This window comes from Capra hircus, chromosome 6 (assembly GCF_001704415.2).
Source record: "Capra hircus breed San Clemente chromosome 6, ASM170441v1, whole genome shotgun sequence".
Lineage (NCBI taxonomy): Eukaryota > Metazoa > Chordata > Mammalia > Artiodactyla > Bovidae > Capra > Capra hircus.
The window spans coordinates 57,968,313-57,984,080 of record NC_030813.1 but is presented as its reverse complement, the minus strand read 5'-3'; the positions used below and the strand labels follow the sequence as shown (position 1 = coordinate 57,984,080).

The 15,768-nt window shown below is 48.7% G+C and overlaps 1 protein-coding gene across 6 annotated transcripts in view; it reads right to left on the bottom strand.

Moving 5' to 3' along the window:
* The window catches only part of TBC1D1 (TBC1 domain family member 1), a 226,123-nt gene that overhangs the window by 15,290 nt on the left and 195,065 nt on the right, over positions 1-15,768 (bottom strand). For all 6 annotated transcript variants that reach the window (XM_018049366.1, XM_018049368.1, XM_018049369.1 and 3 more), the window contains 2 exons: positions 4,477-4,721; positions 3,371-3,530 (listed from right to left, as the gene is read on the bottom strand). In XM_018049366.1, coding sequence (XP_017904855.1) covers positions 3,371-3,530; positions 4,477-4,721 — 405 coding nt within the window. The remainder of the gene's footprint in view (positions 1-3,370; positions 3,531-4,476; positions 4,722-15,768) is intronic.

Here is a 15,768-nt window from a genome sequence, read left to right as displayed (position 1 = left end):
AGAAAATGTTACCTATATACCCACTGCCCCAATCCAGCTACTGTCATTTCCGCCCATCTCCCAATCCTTATACACTCACAGACTGGAATTTAAAAAACACCACCACCACAATAATCTCCTTGGAAAAGTGAGTTGATTTGCTGCATTTGAATATCCCTGCACAAGGAAGTGAGCTGTGAAGGCTTCCAGCAGCGTGGCAGGAGCCCCGCTCACCACCTCATGGCCAACTCTCCTTTTTTGAGCCACCAACAAAACAGGCAAAGGGGTTTAGCTGGCAAGAGAGGGAACCTAAAATTCAGCTGACTCCACCATGTTGCAAACTGCTTGCTGAGAACACTGCAAATAACTACTTTGCTTTGAAGACAACTTCAGCAGCCCTGTATCATGTTAACCTGTATGGGCACTCTATTTGAAACTCCCCACAAAATAGAAGTTCAATTTTCCTGTGGGGGGAAATGACTGACTCCAGGCACACGGCCAGTTAGGTGAACTTGCCCTGTATCTCTTTTGCAGCCACCTTCGTCTTCGTCTAGGGCAATCCCTCTCCTGCACTTTCTCTGGGAGGCTGCAGTCCTCCCATGGTGACCCCCCACAGCCTACCAGGATCGGGTAGGAGAGAGATGAACGAGGACAACAGCCTGGCTGCAGAACAACTGCACAGATTCTGTGAACACTCGCTTCTTCACCACGGCGTCATGTTACCCAGAAGAGCTGTTTTTCCAGGCCATCCATACAACCTTGTTTTCCAATCTCTTTTAGTCCTGAAGCCTCTCAGAATCCTTCCCTACATTACAGGTGGCTTTTGTGTTTTTGCCAAACTTTCGGTTTTTATATTCCACCTCCTCTCTCATCTGACTTGGCAGAATGCCCTACAGAAAACATCTGGAGCCTAATAACAGCACAGCTGCCACCTCCAGCAGGAGCAAGAATGGTCCTATTTTTCAGACTTTTCCCCCAAGGTAGATGTTAGAAGATGAAAAGAACCAGCATCTCTCCCAGGAGGGCCCCTCTGCACCTAAAGAGGAAAAATACAGGAGGGGGCGATTTCACATTATGTGACATCCAGACAGAAGGACTGACGCCCAGGCTCACCACAGCTCGACGTGAAGGTCGAGCACAGACATCACTGGCAGCTGTCCCTCCAAGTAGTGTATACTTAAGTAGAGATAGAAAGTAAACTGAAAGTGTTGGCTACTCAGTCGTGTCCAACTCTTTGCAACCCCATGGACTGTAGCCACCAGGCTCCTCTGTCCATTGGATTCTCCAGGCAAGAATACTGGAGTGGGTTGCCATGCCCTTCTCCAGGGGATCTTCCCAACTCAGGGACTGAACCCAGGTTTCCCCCATTGCCCCATTGCAGGCAGATTCTTTACCAGCCTGAGTCACAACTATTAACCTATATATGGGCTATGTTGACTGCAAACTGAGACAGATTCCTTTACTTACATATAAAATGCTGCTGCTAAATCGCTTCAGTCGTGTCCAACTCTGTGCGACCCCAAAGATGGCAGCCCACCAGGCTCCTCTCCGTCCCTGGGATTCTCCAGGCAAAAACACTGGAGTGGGTTGCCATTTCCTTCTCCAATGCATGAAAGTGAAAAGTGAAAGTGAAGTCGCTCAGTCATGTCTGACTCTTCGAGACCCCATGGACTGCAGCCCACCAGGCTCCTCCGTCCATGGGATTTTCCAGGCAAGAGTACTGGAGTGGGGTGCCATTGCCTTCTCCAATATAAAATGCTGAATAGTTAACAAAAGTTCACATGTTTTTAGGTTTATCCAGGCCTAAATGCCTATAATGAAATGGGCCTCAGACCAAAAAAGCCTACTGTGTTTGAATGGTAGGCTTTGGGATTTAAAATGAAGCTATCCACTATCGTGGAGCTAAGTCACCCATGCTAAATACAGAAACGGTTTTTTAAAAACCTGTCTTTTCTAGGAAACCTACTAATAAAATGGTTCATTTTTAAGTATTAATAGAGGAAATAGTGACATCACAAGACAACGCTGCCCTGAGTTCCCACGTCCTGCCTATAATCTCAGGAGCTCTGAGCCCTTTAGCCAGCGGGACATGGGGTTGGCGGGATCCACGAATCACAGACACTGGCATTGTCATGCATAATGTATGAGAAACTCTGAGACCCACCTCTGCCTGCACAGTACGGAGAAGACGACCCTGCTTTTGTGGCTTTAGCTTTATTTAGGAAGTCATTAGGATGAGCTTCATGCTCTAGAGCCCAGGAATTGCAACTACTGAAGCCCGCACACCCTAGAGCCTGTGCTCCACAAGAAAAACCACAGGAGAAGCCTGTGTACCGCAGCTAGAGAGTAGCTCCTACTCACCCCAACCAGAGAAAAGCCTGCACAGCAACGGAGACCCAGCACAACCAACAAATACATACGTAAAGTTAAAAAAAAAAGCACAGGTGTTTAAGTTATCAAGTGACTCAACAGAAATGGTACTAAAAACCACTCGGTATGTGATGATGATCAGTTCTTTAATAACCACTTGCTCCACAATAAACAAATAAAAAGAACTGTCAGAGTCACCACTTCATCCTGAAGCAGGGAAGCACACTGGACTGGAGCTGACTGTTCACAGCGCCTCACTCAGCTGCTATCCCTGCCACGTCAAGGCAGACTTTCACACTTTTAAGTTTTAATTTCTTTAAATTGAAGCATAATTGACAAGGCAGTTTTGAGACTTTACACGTGAACACTTATTTAACTTTGACAGAGGCAATCTTCTTGAAAAGTAAATTGAGAAAAGGGGAGATGGTTTGAAATGTGACCCACCTATGGTCACAAGGACAGACAAATGCGAAGCTGAGGTGGGGGCGTGTGAGACCAGACCGTGAGTCAGTGATACAGAGGAGCTTTCCAGAGCTGGGCAGCAGAGGAAGCAAAGCAGAGCCAAGGGCAGAAGAGGAGAGAGGGGGAGGAGGAAGAGGAGATGCAGAGGAAACCCAGAAAGAAAAGTGGCCCAGAAGTCCCCGGCTGGGAAGTCTTGAGGCGCTGTCACTGAGCAAGCCCTGGGCCAGAGAGGTGGAGGAAGACAATTCAGGAGAAATGTCTCTGGACCATGCGCCCGGCTCCCCGGTCTAGCCTTCAGGACATTTGCTCCAGTGAGAGTCTGGCAGGAGGAAATAGGACCTTATTCCCACAAGAAGGCATCGAGGGGCGGCCCTGATCATCAGAAATCAAGCAGGTCCTGAAACTCAGAGAACTCAACCTCCTCACTAAATGAAAATGACAACATCCTGTACCTGCAGATACAGGTCTGAAAATAAGAACCATCACCATGGAGAAACCACACCCGGTTCCCATCAAACCTGAGAACCCAGGTTTTGCAAGCAGCCTCACACACACTCACCAAAGACTCTGGCGACGAAGCCCAGGGGGAACTGTGAGGCAAACACGGTGAGGAACCAGGGCGCGGCGTAGAGGCTGGGGCCGATCTCGTGCTCCTCCAGGTGGTTGTAGAGGTCCCTGTGGTAGTCGTGGAGCAGCCTCGAGAGCTGGTACATCTGGATCTGCAGGAACACACACAGGGTCTCAGGGAGGCAGCAGCCTCCACCCCCACTCGGAGGGGAAAGAGAAGGACCACGAGGCTGCACGTGGCTCCCTAGACCCTGGCCTCAGTTCTCTCGTGTCCAGCCAGGGCTGTTGCCACAAGGCTGGGGCTGGCCGGCACTCAGGGCAGGGCTCCTCAGCTAAGAGACGTTCCACATCTGTCTCAGGAAAATGATCTGTAAGTTCTCCTACAAATACACGTTATTAGTGAAACTCAAAGCTAGGGGAGTTGGAGATAAAAAGCCAGCCTCTCGCAGAGAGTAAAGCGGGAGGGAAGCATTCTGTAGCAGGATGCTACTGAACCTGTTCCCTTAGTAAGTTCCGGCTGAATCCCCCCCAACCCCGCAAGGGGCAGGACAAGTGTGACTTCTTCAGCTTTATAACACAGGCGAGTTACAGTAAGATGACAAGGGTTGATCTCAAGATGGAGAAGATAACTTTTCCAACTGGGCTGGACCCAGGGTGGCAGGGGCTCGGGCATGGGGGTGCGGGGTCCCTGGCAGAGAAACCGGCAAATACACTGGGAGGTGGGAATCAGACTACCTGAAGGTGGATTCAAAGAGAAAAGGTAAAAGGAAGGGCCCTGGAGTCAGACAGGCCTGGGTTTACATCCCACCTCTGCCACCTGCTACTGTGTGACCGGCTCAGATTATTTACTATGTAACTTTTCTGAGCCTCAGCTTTCCTGTCTATAAGCTGGGATCAGCGCTGCCTTCCTGAGGGTGGAGGAGGTGAATGCGCGTGAACCACCTGGTGCAAAGCTAGCACAGAGTAAGTTCTCAGCAGTGACAGACGCTACAATGGTAACTGATGGTGGGAAATTTCCTTAGATACACTCAGAAAGGGATCATAAACATGTTTATTGTAGCATTTAACTTTATCATAAGCAGAAGGAAGGCTTTCTACCTGTAAAATAATCATGTCCGGCCGATATTGTTTCCGCAGTCCCATGTCAAACATCAGAAACTTGAGCATGTTAAACGCCTCTTCTTCACCCATATGAAGCAGCAGGATGCCTGCTACAAAGCTGAGACCTTGGCAATAACCCACTTCTTGGTCTAGAAGCGAGTAGGCCTTCAGGATGTTGTAAAGTGATAGCTGCCCTGCTCCTAGCTGAGCAGAGTAGTATGGATGTGTTGGAAAGGTTCGCCCTGTAAAAACAAAACACGTTAGCTGTAATTTTTAAAAAGGAAAGTCTATTGAATCAGAAAATCCAATGTGCTTCAAGTTAAAGCAACAGATCTTTACAAGTGGGATCATGTCATATATTAGCTCTGTAAACAAAGTCAGCTGGTTGTGCCTGGAACAACTTTTTGTTCTTTGCAATTAAAAAAGCAGCAATTAATCATGCTTTCAGGTGAAAGAAATGAGAACCACCTTCAGGCCTGCAGATATTTGGGTTTCAATCTATAAAAGAAAGAAAACTGTGCATCCTCTCAACAGGCACCTGCTCTCCAGAGACCTGCGGTTCTCGACTGCACCCCAGGCCAGCACCATCGCCCTGCCCCACCACGCCCTGATCCGCTCTCCCCAGATTACTTGTTTCCCTGAAAGTGCTTCACACAACTCACACATTTCTACACAGTAAGTCCCCTACATACAAATGAGTTCCATTTCGAGAGAGTGTGCATAAGTTCAATTTGTTTGTAAGTCCAACAAAGTTAGTCTAGGTCCCCAACTAACACTATCGGCTGTACAGTGCCATACTATAATAGGTGTATAAATTTTCACAGAAATAATGAACAAAAAAACAAACATTTTAAATCTGACAGTGCCGTACCTTGAAAAGGACACTGTAAGAGCTGGCATACAAGGGCTGGCATTGAGTGAACAGGCAGGAGGAGTTACTGACTGGAGGAGGGAGAGGAGGTGGGAGATGGCAGAGCTAAAGGACCGTCAGCAACAGGAGATGCAGGGCAAGCTGCAGTTTCACTCACGGCTGACACTGATGGTTCAGGTTCTGGTTCCTCGGTTGAACCAGATCCACATCTAAATCTTTGAAAGTTCATATATGAACTTGAAGCTTCATATATGGGCGACTTACTGTACTTTTAAACCATAGGCAGTACTCTGATACACACTGGGGAGCAACAGGCATTTTCTTTTATACAAAACAGTCGCCTCTCAAAAAGAGGTTAAAATAAAATGCTCTCAACATCCTGATTTTCACAAAAAAGCTGGTACTAGGACAAAATGGAAAGATTTCTTTTGTTCAGGAGGCCTGTGAGGTTGATGCCTGTCAAATCCCACCTCCCCGTCCCATTCTGGAATGTGACTGATGGGGAAGTGTGTTTCCAGGGAGCAGAAAAGGGCCTGAAGAAAGAGATGCTCAGTTGAGGCCACGCATGGACCCAGGTGAGAATTAATGGCCTCAGCAAAGGCAGAAGTGCACCAAAGCCACGAGGAAAACGTTCACCTTGATTATTCGGTCTCCGCAAAGGGAGGAAGATACATTCCAGTGTTCTTCCCCAGCCCTGTGAGAAAGCATTTCATCAACCCAGATTGGTTTGCTGCTGCTGCTAAGTTACTTCAGTCAGGTTCGACTTTGTGCGACCCCACAGACAGCAGCCTACCAGGCTCCCCTGTCCCTGGGATTCTCCGGGCAAGAACACTGGAGTGGGTTGCCATTTCCTTCTCCAACGCATGAAAGTGAAAAGTGAAAGGGAAGTCGCTCAGTCGTGTCCGACTCTGATTGGTTTACCTGAACTTAGTTTAAGTGAAAGTGTTAGTTGCTCAGTTGTGTCCAACTCTGCAACCCCATGGACTGTAGCCCATCACGCTCCATGGGATTTCCCAGGCAAGAATATGATTTATGAGGACAGCAATAGCCTTTTCTGATTTCCTGTCCTGTGTTCATCTCTTTCCTGCTGCTCTACCTCTCCCCCCAGCAAACCTTCCCCAAACACGCCCTGCACACATTACCCCACTGCGGGAAAGCCATCAGCGGGCCCCTGTGGGGCTCCACGCACTCCCATCCTCGCCTGCCCTCCTGGCCTCAACACTCTGCTGCAGGGTTAACCTGGGAACAGCTCTTCCCACCCAGGTTCCATGGAGTGGGAGCACAGTGCCTCTCTGCCCTGTCCTGCCCACACCCATCCCCAGCTCTCTCTGGGTCTCCAACAGGAAAGGGTGGCAGAACACACAGGAGTTGTGTGATGTGGAGGAACACCAGGAAAGGTTTAATTTTTCTTAAATTTGATCTGTCTGTGTTATCATTTTTGCTCATCAGTCACCTTCTCATATTAGAGAAAGGGCCCCCCACACCTCCTGATCTTTAGTTATTAGCCCAACCAGCCACATCTTCCCTGTCGCAGAGTCTTAGGGACCGGCCCTGATGTTCTTGATGAAGGAAAGCTGTCTGCACCAGCCTGAACAGGGCTCCTGTATGTTCCATGGGATTCTCAAGTGTCATTCCCTGAGACAGCAAGAGAGGCCCCGAGCCCCTCCCAGGCTCAGGGAGAGTCAGGCCTCCAGTTTCTGACTGAGAGGAGCGGCTGTCCAGCTGGCATGAATGCAGCTCCTGCTTTACACTAACCTGTATTTGGGAAGACAATGCCTTCCTGTATTTACCTAACACAGTAAATATTGATAGACATGATCCATGTCAAAAAGGCCCTTTGGGCTTCTCAGTCGTGTTTAAGAGTGAAGGAATCCTGAGATCCACAGCTTGGGAACAACTGCTCTAGATAAATACCATGGCTCACACACTGCTGGCCACACTCTAGGCAAAGGGAGGGGGCAGGCCTCACGGGTGGAAAAATGGACCAGGTTACATGTTTGTGGATAATCACAGCTACGTAATCCAGCACTGAGGTCAGCAGCCTTCAGCCCTAACTGAGAAGGTCCTCTGCTAACACTGGGAAGGAAAAACACTCATCTTCTGAAGACTGTACATGTGTAGCTGATCTGCAGCAGGCGAGTCCTGGGCAGTGCGCACACAAAACATGTTCAGTCCTCCACATCCTGCTTGCTCATTCAGAGGACACCCACAAGGCTGCTCAGGCTGCACTGGGGTGCAAGACAAGTTTCTTTCCTCTGTATTTTTTTCACAAAGAGCCTGGAGATTTCTGCCTCTCTAGGGAGGGGTACTGACAAACTAGCAATCTTACTGTGGAGCTCGGTTTCCTCATGTGCAGAAGGAAGAGTAACCTTATAACCACGTGAGCACCAAGGCTCCCTCCTGGCTGAGAATGGTGATGCTGAGATCTTCTCACAGTGCGTGAGTTATGACTGGAGGGAAAATGCCTTTGAATGATGCCTCACAATTAAAAAAACAAAACAAAACTCACTCATCAGTTGTTCAGTGTCTGCTTCCCCATTAGAACTCATTAGGGCTCTTAGAGTGAGGGGATGCACCATATAAGCTTGAGACACATTTGTGGCTCACCACCAAACGGTATAGATGGGCAGGGGATTAAGAAGGCAGAGCTCTCCTGTACGCAGACTACTTTTAGAAACAGCTGTCTGAGTCCAGTGACTGAGCTGGAACTGGCTCCCACAGGCCTGTGCGTATCTCTGCTTAACTCCATGATCAATGATAGCAAATTGGTAGCTCAGATTAGCCAAAGTGAATGTTTACACCAAGGAAATCTATAAATGTTGACATCAGGGCTTCTTTTGAGGGGTCTGGGGGAGCTGGTTGTTGCCAGCACACCCCTGACTGGCTGGAAGGGTGTAGAGAGATGTCAGACCACTGAGAGAGCAAGTCACCCCATTTTATTCCTTTACCATCCACATTTAATTACATCATTTTGAACTTAAACAGGATATTTAGAATGGTCAAATAAATATGAAATCATGATATGCTCTGGCTATCAGAGGCTGTGGCAGACCATTTGGAATAACGCATGTAGCTTTGTGTGTATGTGTATAGCTCTTGTTGCAAGAATTTATTAAGACTTGAGTTGTGATCGTTCAACTGACCTCCCTTAGGCAAAGTCCCCAAGTGGACAGGAAGGTGTGTTATGTAAAAAGATTGCTGCAGGACAAATCCTAGGTACTTTCCTGTCTTTTGCCGTTAATGTTTTTTAGTTTTTCTCATGGGACTTAAACCCAAAGATGAAGCAGAAAGTTGTGCTCACCACCCGCATCCCTCTGCTGGTCATGAACAGCCCCGTGTACTCCTCAAAGCACACTGCATGCGGCTCCTGGCAGCAAGGCCAGGCAGGGGAGGAGGGAAGCCCTTCCCTGTCCTTCTATGGTAGGGCATCTTCAATACTCTCAGCTGATCCTTCATCTCAGAGGTTTGTCTCCTCACCTTGAAGGGTTCTAAAAACAAGGAGAAAATTCTCTCGTGTAACACCTGGATTATAGCTCCTCTTCTTCTAGATACCAGGCAGGTTTTCTCTCTTAAATGTTTTAAGTGGAAGCACAAATCAATGACAGCTGCCATGCTGGCTTCTTGACTCGAACAGATCTTTGAATATGTGCTTTGCCTTTCACTGAAGCTTGGAATTACGTGCTTTGCCTCTCACTGAAGCACAGACATGCCCAAACCTGCCCAAACCTGCTTAGGGAGCACTGTTAAGATAGTCTCTGAAAGTCCATCAAAAAATGCTATCTGTGGTAATGGAAAGACTCATCAGACCTCTGCAGGGTATGTAAAGCAAGCCACCACTTTACTGACATCCTATAAAACAGAGATTAAAACGACAAGTGATCAATGTTGGGGGTGATCAGGAGCAGTTTCTAATCGGGAAACTGCTCTAATCGGGAGCACTGCCCTCTGATTCAGTGGTATCCCTCCATTTCTGGACCTGGTCCAGTGTTGCTCTGGCCAAGCCTCCGATTGTGGGGAAGGCTGGACAGCCTCCCGGGGAAGCACTGACGGCGGCATGCCTGGGACAGGAGCAGCTGATGGGGCAGAAGATGACGTGGAGCCTGAGGGGGGGTCTTGCTAATCCGTGTCCCCCATGGCCACACGTGGCCACAACTAGACGGGAGGCACAGCCAGAGGGCAGGATGCCGGCAGCAGAGGTTGTCCATCCAGGATGGAGAGCCAGGAAGAGGAAGGTTGCGATTACCTAAGGGCAGCACAAATACATCAGCTGGAGCTGGGCCTAGAGGGTGGGGCAGCCCCTGGACTAAGGCCCAGCGTGGCTTGCTCAGTGTCACATGCTGCCGTTTTCTCCTGGCTGGGTGGGGCCAACTCTAACGACGTTCCTCCACCTAACCAGAGGAGGGGATGGCTGTGCTGGTCCACAGCGGGCAGAGCCAAGACAGAGAGGAGCCATACGGTGTCTGGAGGGGACTTGATACAGAGACTAAGAAGACCAAGGTTCTAGCACTTTCTGTCAGTAAGTAGCAGCCCGTAACTTGGGCAAAGCACATCACCTCCGAAGTGGAAATTGTGTACACCTTCATACAGGGTTGTATAAAGCTGAAATTCAACAAAGCTAGTGAATATGGCTCCCAAACTGCAAAGCACTGCCCAACCATTCAATTGTTGTTCAGTTGCTCAGTCGTGTCCATCTCTTTGTGACCCTGTTGGGGCCACCGGGAGGAGGGCAATAGGGATTAAACCCCCTCCTCACAGATGGCAAAGACTGGAAGCAAAGGTCAGGTGGTCTCAGTTAGGGTAACGATAGCGCCTGAACCTGCATGTTGTAACTGTTAACTCTCCCGTGCCTGCATGTTGTGAAACATTACTGACGTAACCAGTTATGCAGAGCAGGGGTGTATAAAACTGAGTCCTCCGCAATCATCGGCCGGGTCCTTGTTGGGAACCGATTCCCCTTGGACCCGCTGGCGTAATAAACTGTACTCCACTGTCCTGAGTGTCTTCTGGGGAGTTTTGCGACTCTGGATTCTACATTTCTGGTGTGTTGGCCAGGAAGCCCTTGGAGAGACAGGCCCATGGAGCCTCCGCCTGTGGCTCGCTGGGACGAGAGCCTTGGGAAGGGGAAGGTGTCTCCTCCCTCGGATCAGCTCTCGCTTTAGTGACTTGTCTTTCTAGGCAGACTTCACGAGACTGTGGATGACAGAAGGGAAGCACGCAGGTAGGTCCCTCTGTAATAGCGGAAAAAGGGACCTGATCGACCCCTTGGGGCTGGATGAGTCTGAGGTGGCTGTGTCCTCCTGGGCTCAGTGGGGAATTTACTGAAATAAGTAAAACTCTGTTAACTGAATCTGTGCTGATTGTTTATCAACACAAATTTTTATCTTCTGGTTTCCAAAGGACTGTCCCCTTTGCCGCAACACCCTCCTGTTCTCCTTAGGGATTCAGGGACCTCCTGAACATTGTTTAGGACCGGACTGGGAAGTGGGGCTCTGGGGGTACATTTGTCTGCACCAACCCATGTAAGACAGATCTGGGTTTTGCCAGGATCAGACTTGTGCAAGGAGGAGTACGTAGAAGCCTTAATTGATTGGATTTCGTTGGCTGCTGACAGAGAAACATGAGAGGTAATATCACTGAAAGACTTGTTAGGTAAGGCCCTTTTCATCCCGGTTGTAGCCGAGGTAAAGTGGCCGTTGTCATGCTCCTTTGAGTGGAGGCATGATGGTGGCTGGGGTACAAGACCCTGGCAAAGGAGCAATGAACTAGAAGTTGGACTTGCTGTAAGTGATAGGAGGAAAGTGAAAAACAGGATGGGTAGTAGAGAATCCAAGCCAACCGTTCCTAAATGCATGATTAAAAACTTCAAAAAGGGCTTTGGAGGAGACCATGGTATAAAGTTAACCCCAGACAAGCTTGGAACCTTCTGTGAGATAGACTGGCCATCCTTTGGGGTGAGATGGCTCTCAGAGGGAACCCTAGTATTGGACAAAGTTCAGGCTGTGTACTCTGTGGTAACTGGATAGCCAAGCCACCCAGACCAGTTCCTGTACTCATGGCTACTCACTGCACAAAAACCATCCCTTTGGGCCCAGGTATGTTATCTTGGAAAAGGAGAAAGCGAGATTTTTCTGGCACAGGCAGAACCCAAGCAAGAAAAGTTAAAGGAAATATATTATGATTCGGAGGAGGAGGAACTCCCACCTTCCCCTCCATACTGGGGAACATGAGGTGGACCCCCAGAACAAGAGGAAGGGATGAGACAGGAGGCAGGCTTTCCTCCTCCGCCTCCCCCAGTGGAGGCGGTTTCTCTCTCTCCTACTGTGCCAACATTATATCCACCCCTCCCCAGTTTAGAAGAGGGAAAAGGGAGAGCCAAGTGTTTGGAGGTGGCTGAGGTCTACGAAGGAACCCTAAGAAAGAGAGGTGTTGCAAATGCCTCTTAGGGAGGTCCAAGTGGCACCACAGGTGGGGCGAGATGGACACACCCATCCTGGCCCCACTGCTCTTTACTATCAGCCGTTCTCTACCACGGGTCTCTTGAACCGGCAAAGGCACGCCCCTCTTGCAGGGTATGGTTGAGAAGCCGCAGGGTATGATTCATCTAATGGAGACTATTTTCAGGACCTACCGACCAGTGTAGGATGACACAGCCCAGCTTCTCCTCACCCTCTTCAGTATGGAAAAGAGACACTGGACCCTCACAGAGGCACATAAGTGACTCCAAGAAACGCACCAGAGGGCCAACTGGACCCTGAAAGTTGGGCCTGAGGAGCCACTCCTGACACAAGACCAGACTGGACTTCAATACCGACCAAGGTAAGCGACCCTTGGAAAGGCATAAGACGGCCATTATACAAGAAGGGGGCTTGCAGGCCTACTAACATGGCCAAGACTAACGTCGTGATCCAAAAGGCAGACGAGACTCCCACAGAGTTTTATGAGAGACTGTGTGAGCCGTTTGACAATACACCCCCTTTGACCCAGAGACCTCTGAAAACCAAAGAAATGCCACCCTTGTGACCCAGTTGTATCCAGGTATTAGAAGGAAACTCCAAAAGATGGAGGGGTTCTTGGATCTTACCAGCATCCAAATGACAGAAATTGCTGATGAAGTTTTTGTCAGTTGGGATCAGGAAACTATAAAGAGGCTGAGAAAAAACAAAAGGAGAGTGATAGAAGGTCCTGTCAAAACATAGCTCTCCTGGCAGCTGTGCTGGGCTGCCCAGATCTCAATAAGCAGCCAGCTGCTACCAAGAGAAGATGAACGGACACTACACCAGTCATCGGCAGGGGGGAGCCCTGGAACCCCTAACAAGGCTGTTTCCTGAAGTATGGGCTGAAAGTACCCACCCTGGACTAGTGAAAAACCACCATCCGGTAATAAGAGTTAAAGGTGAGGGCCCAGCCCATAAGGAAAAAACAATATTCTATACTACTGGCTGCCAGGGAGGGAATCAGGCTCCTCATTGATAGGCTAAAGGTAGCAGGCATACTGGTGGAACATCGATCACCACGGAACACCCCTATCCTCCCGATGAAGATGGACAGGTGAAAAGATTAGCAGCCAGTTCAGGACTTGAGGTTAGGAAATGAGGCGACGGTGACCTTATAGCCAAATGTCCCTAACATCTATACTCTGCTAAGCCTAATGCCTCCTAATGCCCCCTAATGCCCAGTATTTTACCTGTTTGGACTTGAAAGGTGCTTTCTATTGTACAAGAGTGGCCCCAATTAGCCAAAGAATTTTTGCTTTCTAATGGGAAGACCCCGGGACAGGTCAGAAGACCCAGCCGACTTGGACTCAGCTGCCACAAGGATTTAAAATTCCCCTACGATATTTGAGGAAACCCTGGCAACACATCTCCTCTCCTTCCCATTGGATGCTACTAAGTGTCAGATCCTACAATTGTGGATGACCTACTCCTGATGGCAGAGACTCATTCTCAATGCTGGGAGTAAGATTCCCTTGAGCCTGCTGGACCAGGCTGGATATCAAGTATCGTGGAAGAAGGCCCAGATCTGGCAGACTGAAGCAAAGTACCTGGGATTTGCTATAAAGCAAAGGAGGTGTGCCTTGGGCTTAGAAGGAAAACAGGTGAGCAATCAGACAAGCCAGCCTACTACCAAAACGCAAGTGAGAGAAATTTTGGGAGCCGTAGGGTTTTGCCAGATCTGGATACCTGGCTTTTCACAAATAGCTAATCAAGAACTTTATTGTGAAAGCCCCCAAATAAAGGTGCAACCACCCAGCAACTTATCTGCCGGTGAGCCAAGGCCCTCCCAATGGCTGTGAGGAGATGCTAGAGGAAGTCTTTTTCTAGATGACCGGACCTCAGAGATGTCCCCTTAAGTCAACCAGCTGAGACTTACAACACAGATGGGACCAACTACCTGGGACAGGGACACGGGAAACTGAAGATGTGGTGACCACAAAGGATCCAGCAGTCAAGGCAGGATGACGCCCCACACACTGGTCGGCTCAGCGAGCAGAGCCCTGGGCACTTACACGAGCCCTAAAACTGGCTAAAAGAAAGAAGGTAAATACACATGCTGACTCACGGCATGCCTTCACTACCTCACGTGTACACGGAGGCATAAATAATGAAAGGGGCTATTGACTGCATCTAGCAAAGAGATAAAAAATAAAGAGGAAACTCTGCTTCTGTCGGAAGCAGTGTGGGAATCTGCTGCAGGGGCAGTAATACCCTGTAGGGGCCACCAAAGGGCAGACACACCTCAGGCAAAAGGGACTCTGGCCAATCGAATGGCAAAGCAAGCAGCCGCCCAGGACAATACAGCAGCCAAGCTTACGGCGACACCTGTGGTGTCTAGCCTACTAACCGCCCAAGCAGCCCCAGCTGATGGCAAGGAAGAAACCACCTGCGCACGAACTGAGCAAGGAATGCTGTGGGAGGACGGATGGTGCAAACTCTCAGATGGGAGACTTCGACCCCTCTCGGTTGGCATTTCAATTGGTTGCGGATTTCCACTATTTTGTCATAGCACCTCTAACAGGCTTGTGTACAGATGTAAGCCTCCGATGCATAATCTATGCCAAAAATAACCCGGCTCCCAAGGAGACTATGCCTCCCGGGATACAGTTAAAGGGGACCCCTCCATTTGAACATCTAGAAGTGGACTTCACTGAGGTAAAGTCATGCCGAGGATACAAATATTTGCTGGTAATGGTATGTACTTTTACGAGATGGGTGGAAGCTTACCCCACCAAGACTGAAGCAAAGGAAGTGGCCCGATGTATGCTGAGAGACATCATTCCTAGATTTGGGTTCCCTCTGAGCATAGGATCAGATAATGGACCAGCATTTGTGGCTGAGTTACTCCAACTGGTTTGCAAAGAAACTATATACAGCATAGAGGTCACAAAGCTCAGGAATGGTTGAGAGAATGAACCAGACTATCAAGGTGACTCTGGCAAAATGGATGCAAGAAACTGGCGCCCCTGGATGGACACGCTGCCGTCAGTGTTAATGAGGGTCAGGGCGACCCCCCGGTCACATGGGTATTCCCTCTGAGACAATATTCGGGAGGCCTCCCCCAGTTATTTGGGAAGTAAAGGGAAATTTCTCCAAGCCAGGCTTCAGCAATACGTGAACCATGAGCTTCCAGACGTTCAAGCAGGTTTTAGAAAAGGCAGAGGAACCAGAGATCAAATTGCCAACATCTGCTGGATCATGGAAAAAGCAAGAGAGTTCCAGAAAAACATCTATTTCTGCTTTATTGACTATGCCAAAGCCTTTGACGGTGTGGATCACAATAAAGTGTGGAAAATTCTGAAAGAGATGGAAATACCAGACCACCTGACCTGCCTCTTGAGAAACCTATATGCAGGTCAGGAAGCAACAGTTAGAACTGGACATGGAACAACAGACTGGTTCCTAATAGGAAAAGGAGTACGTCAAGGCTGTATATTGTCACCCTGCTTATTTAACTTATATGCAGAGTACATCATGAGAAACGCTGGGCTTGATGAAGCACAAGCTGGAATCAAGATTGCTAGGAAAAATATCAATAACCTCAGATATGCAGATGACACCACCCTTATGGCAGAAAATTAAGAGGAACTCAAAAGCCTCTTGATGAAAGTGAAAGTGGAGAGTGAAAAAGTTGGCTTAAAGCCCAACATTCAGAAAACGAAGATCACGGCATCTGGTCCCATCACTTCATGGGAAATAGATGGGGAAACAGTGGAAACAGTGTCAGACTTTATTTTTTGGGGCTCCAAAATCACTGCAGATGGTGACTGCAGCCATGAAATTAAAAGACGCTTACTCCTTGAAAGAAAAGTTATGATCAATCTAGACAGTATATTAAAAAGCAGAGACATTACTTTGCCAACAAAGGTCCATCTAGTCAAGGCTATAGTTTTTCCAGTGGTCATGTATGGATGTGAGAGTTGG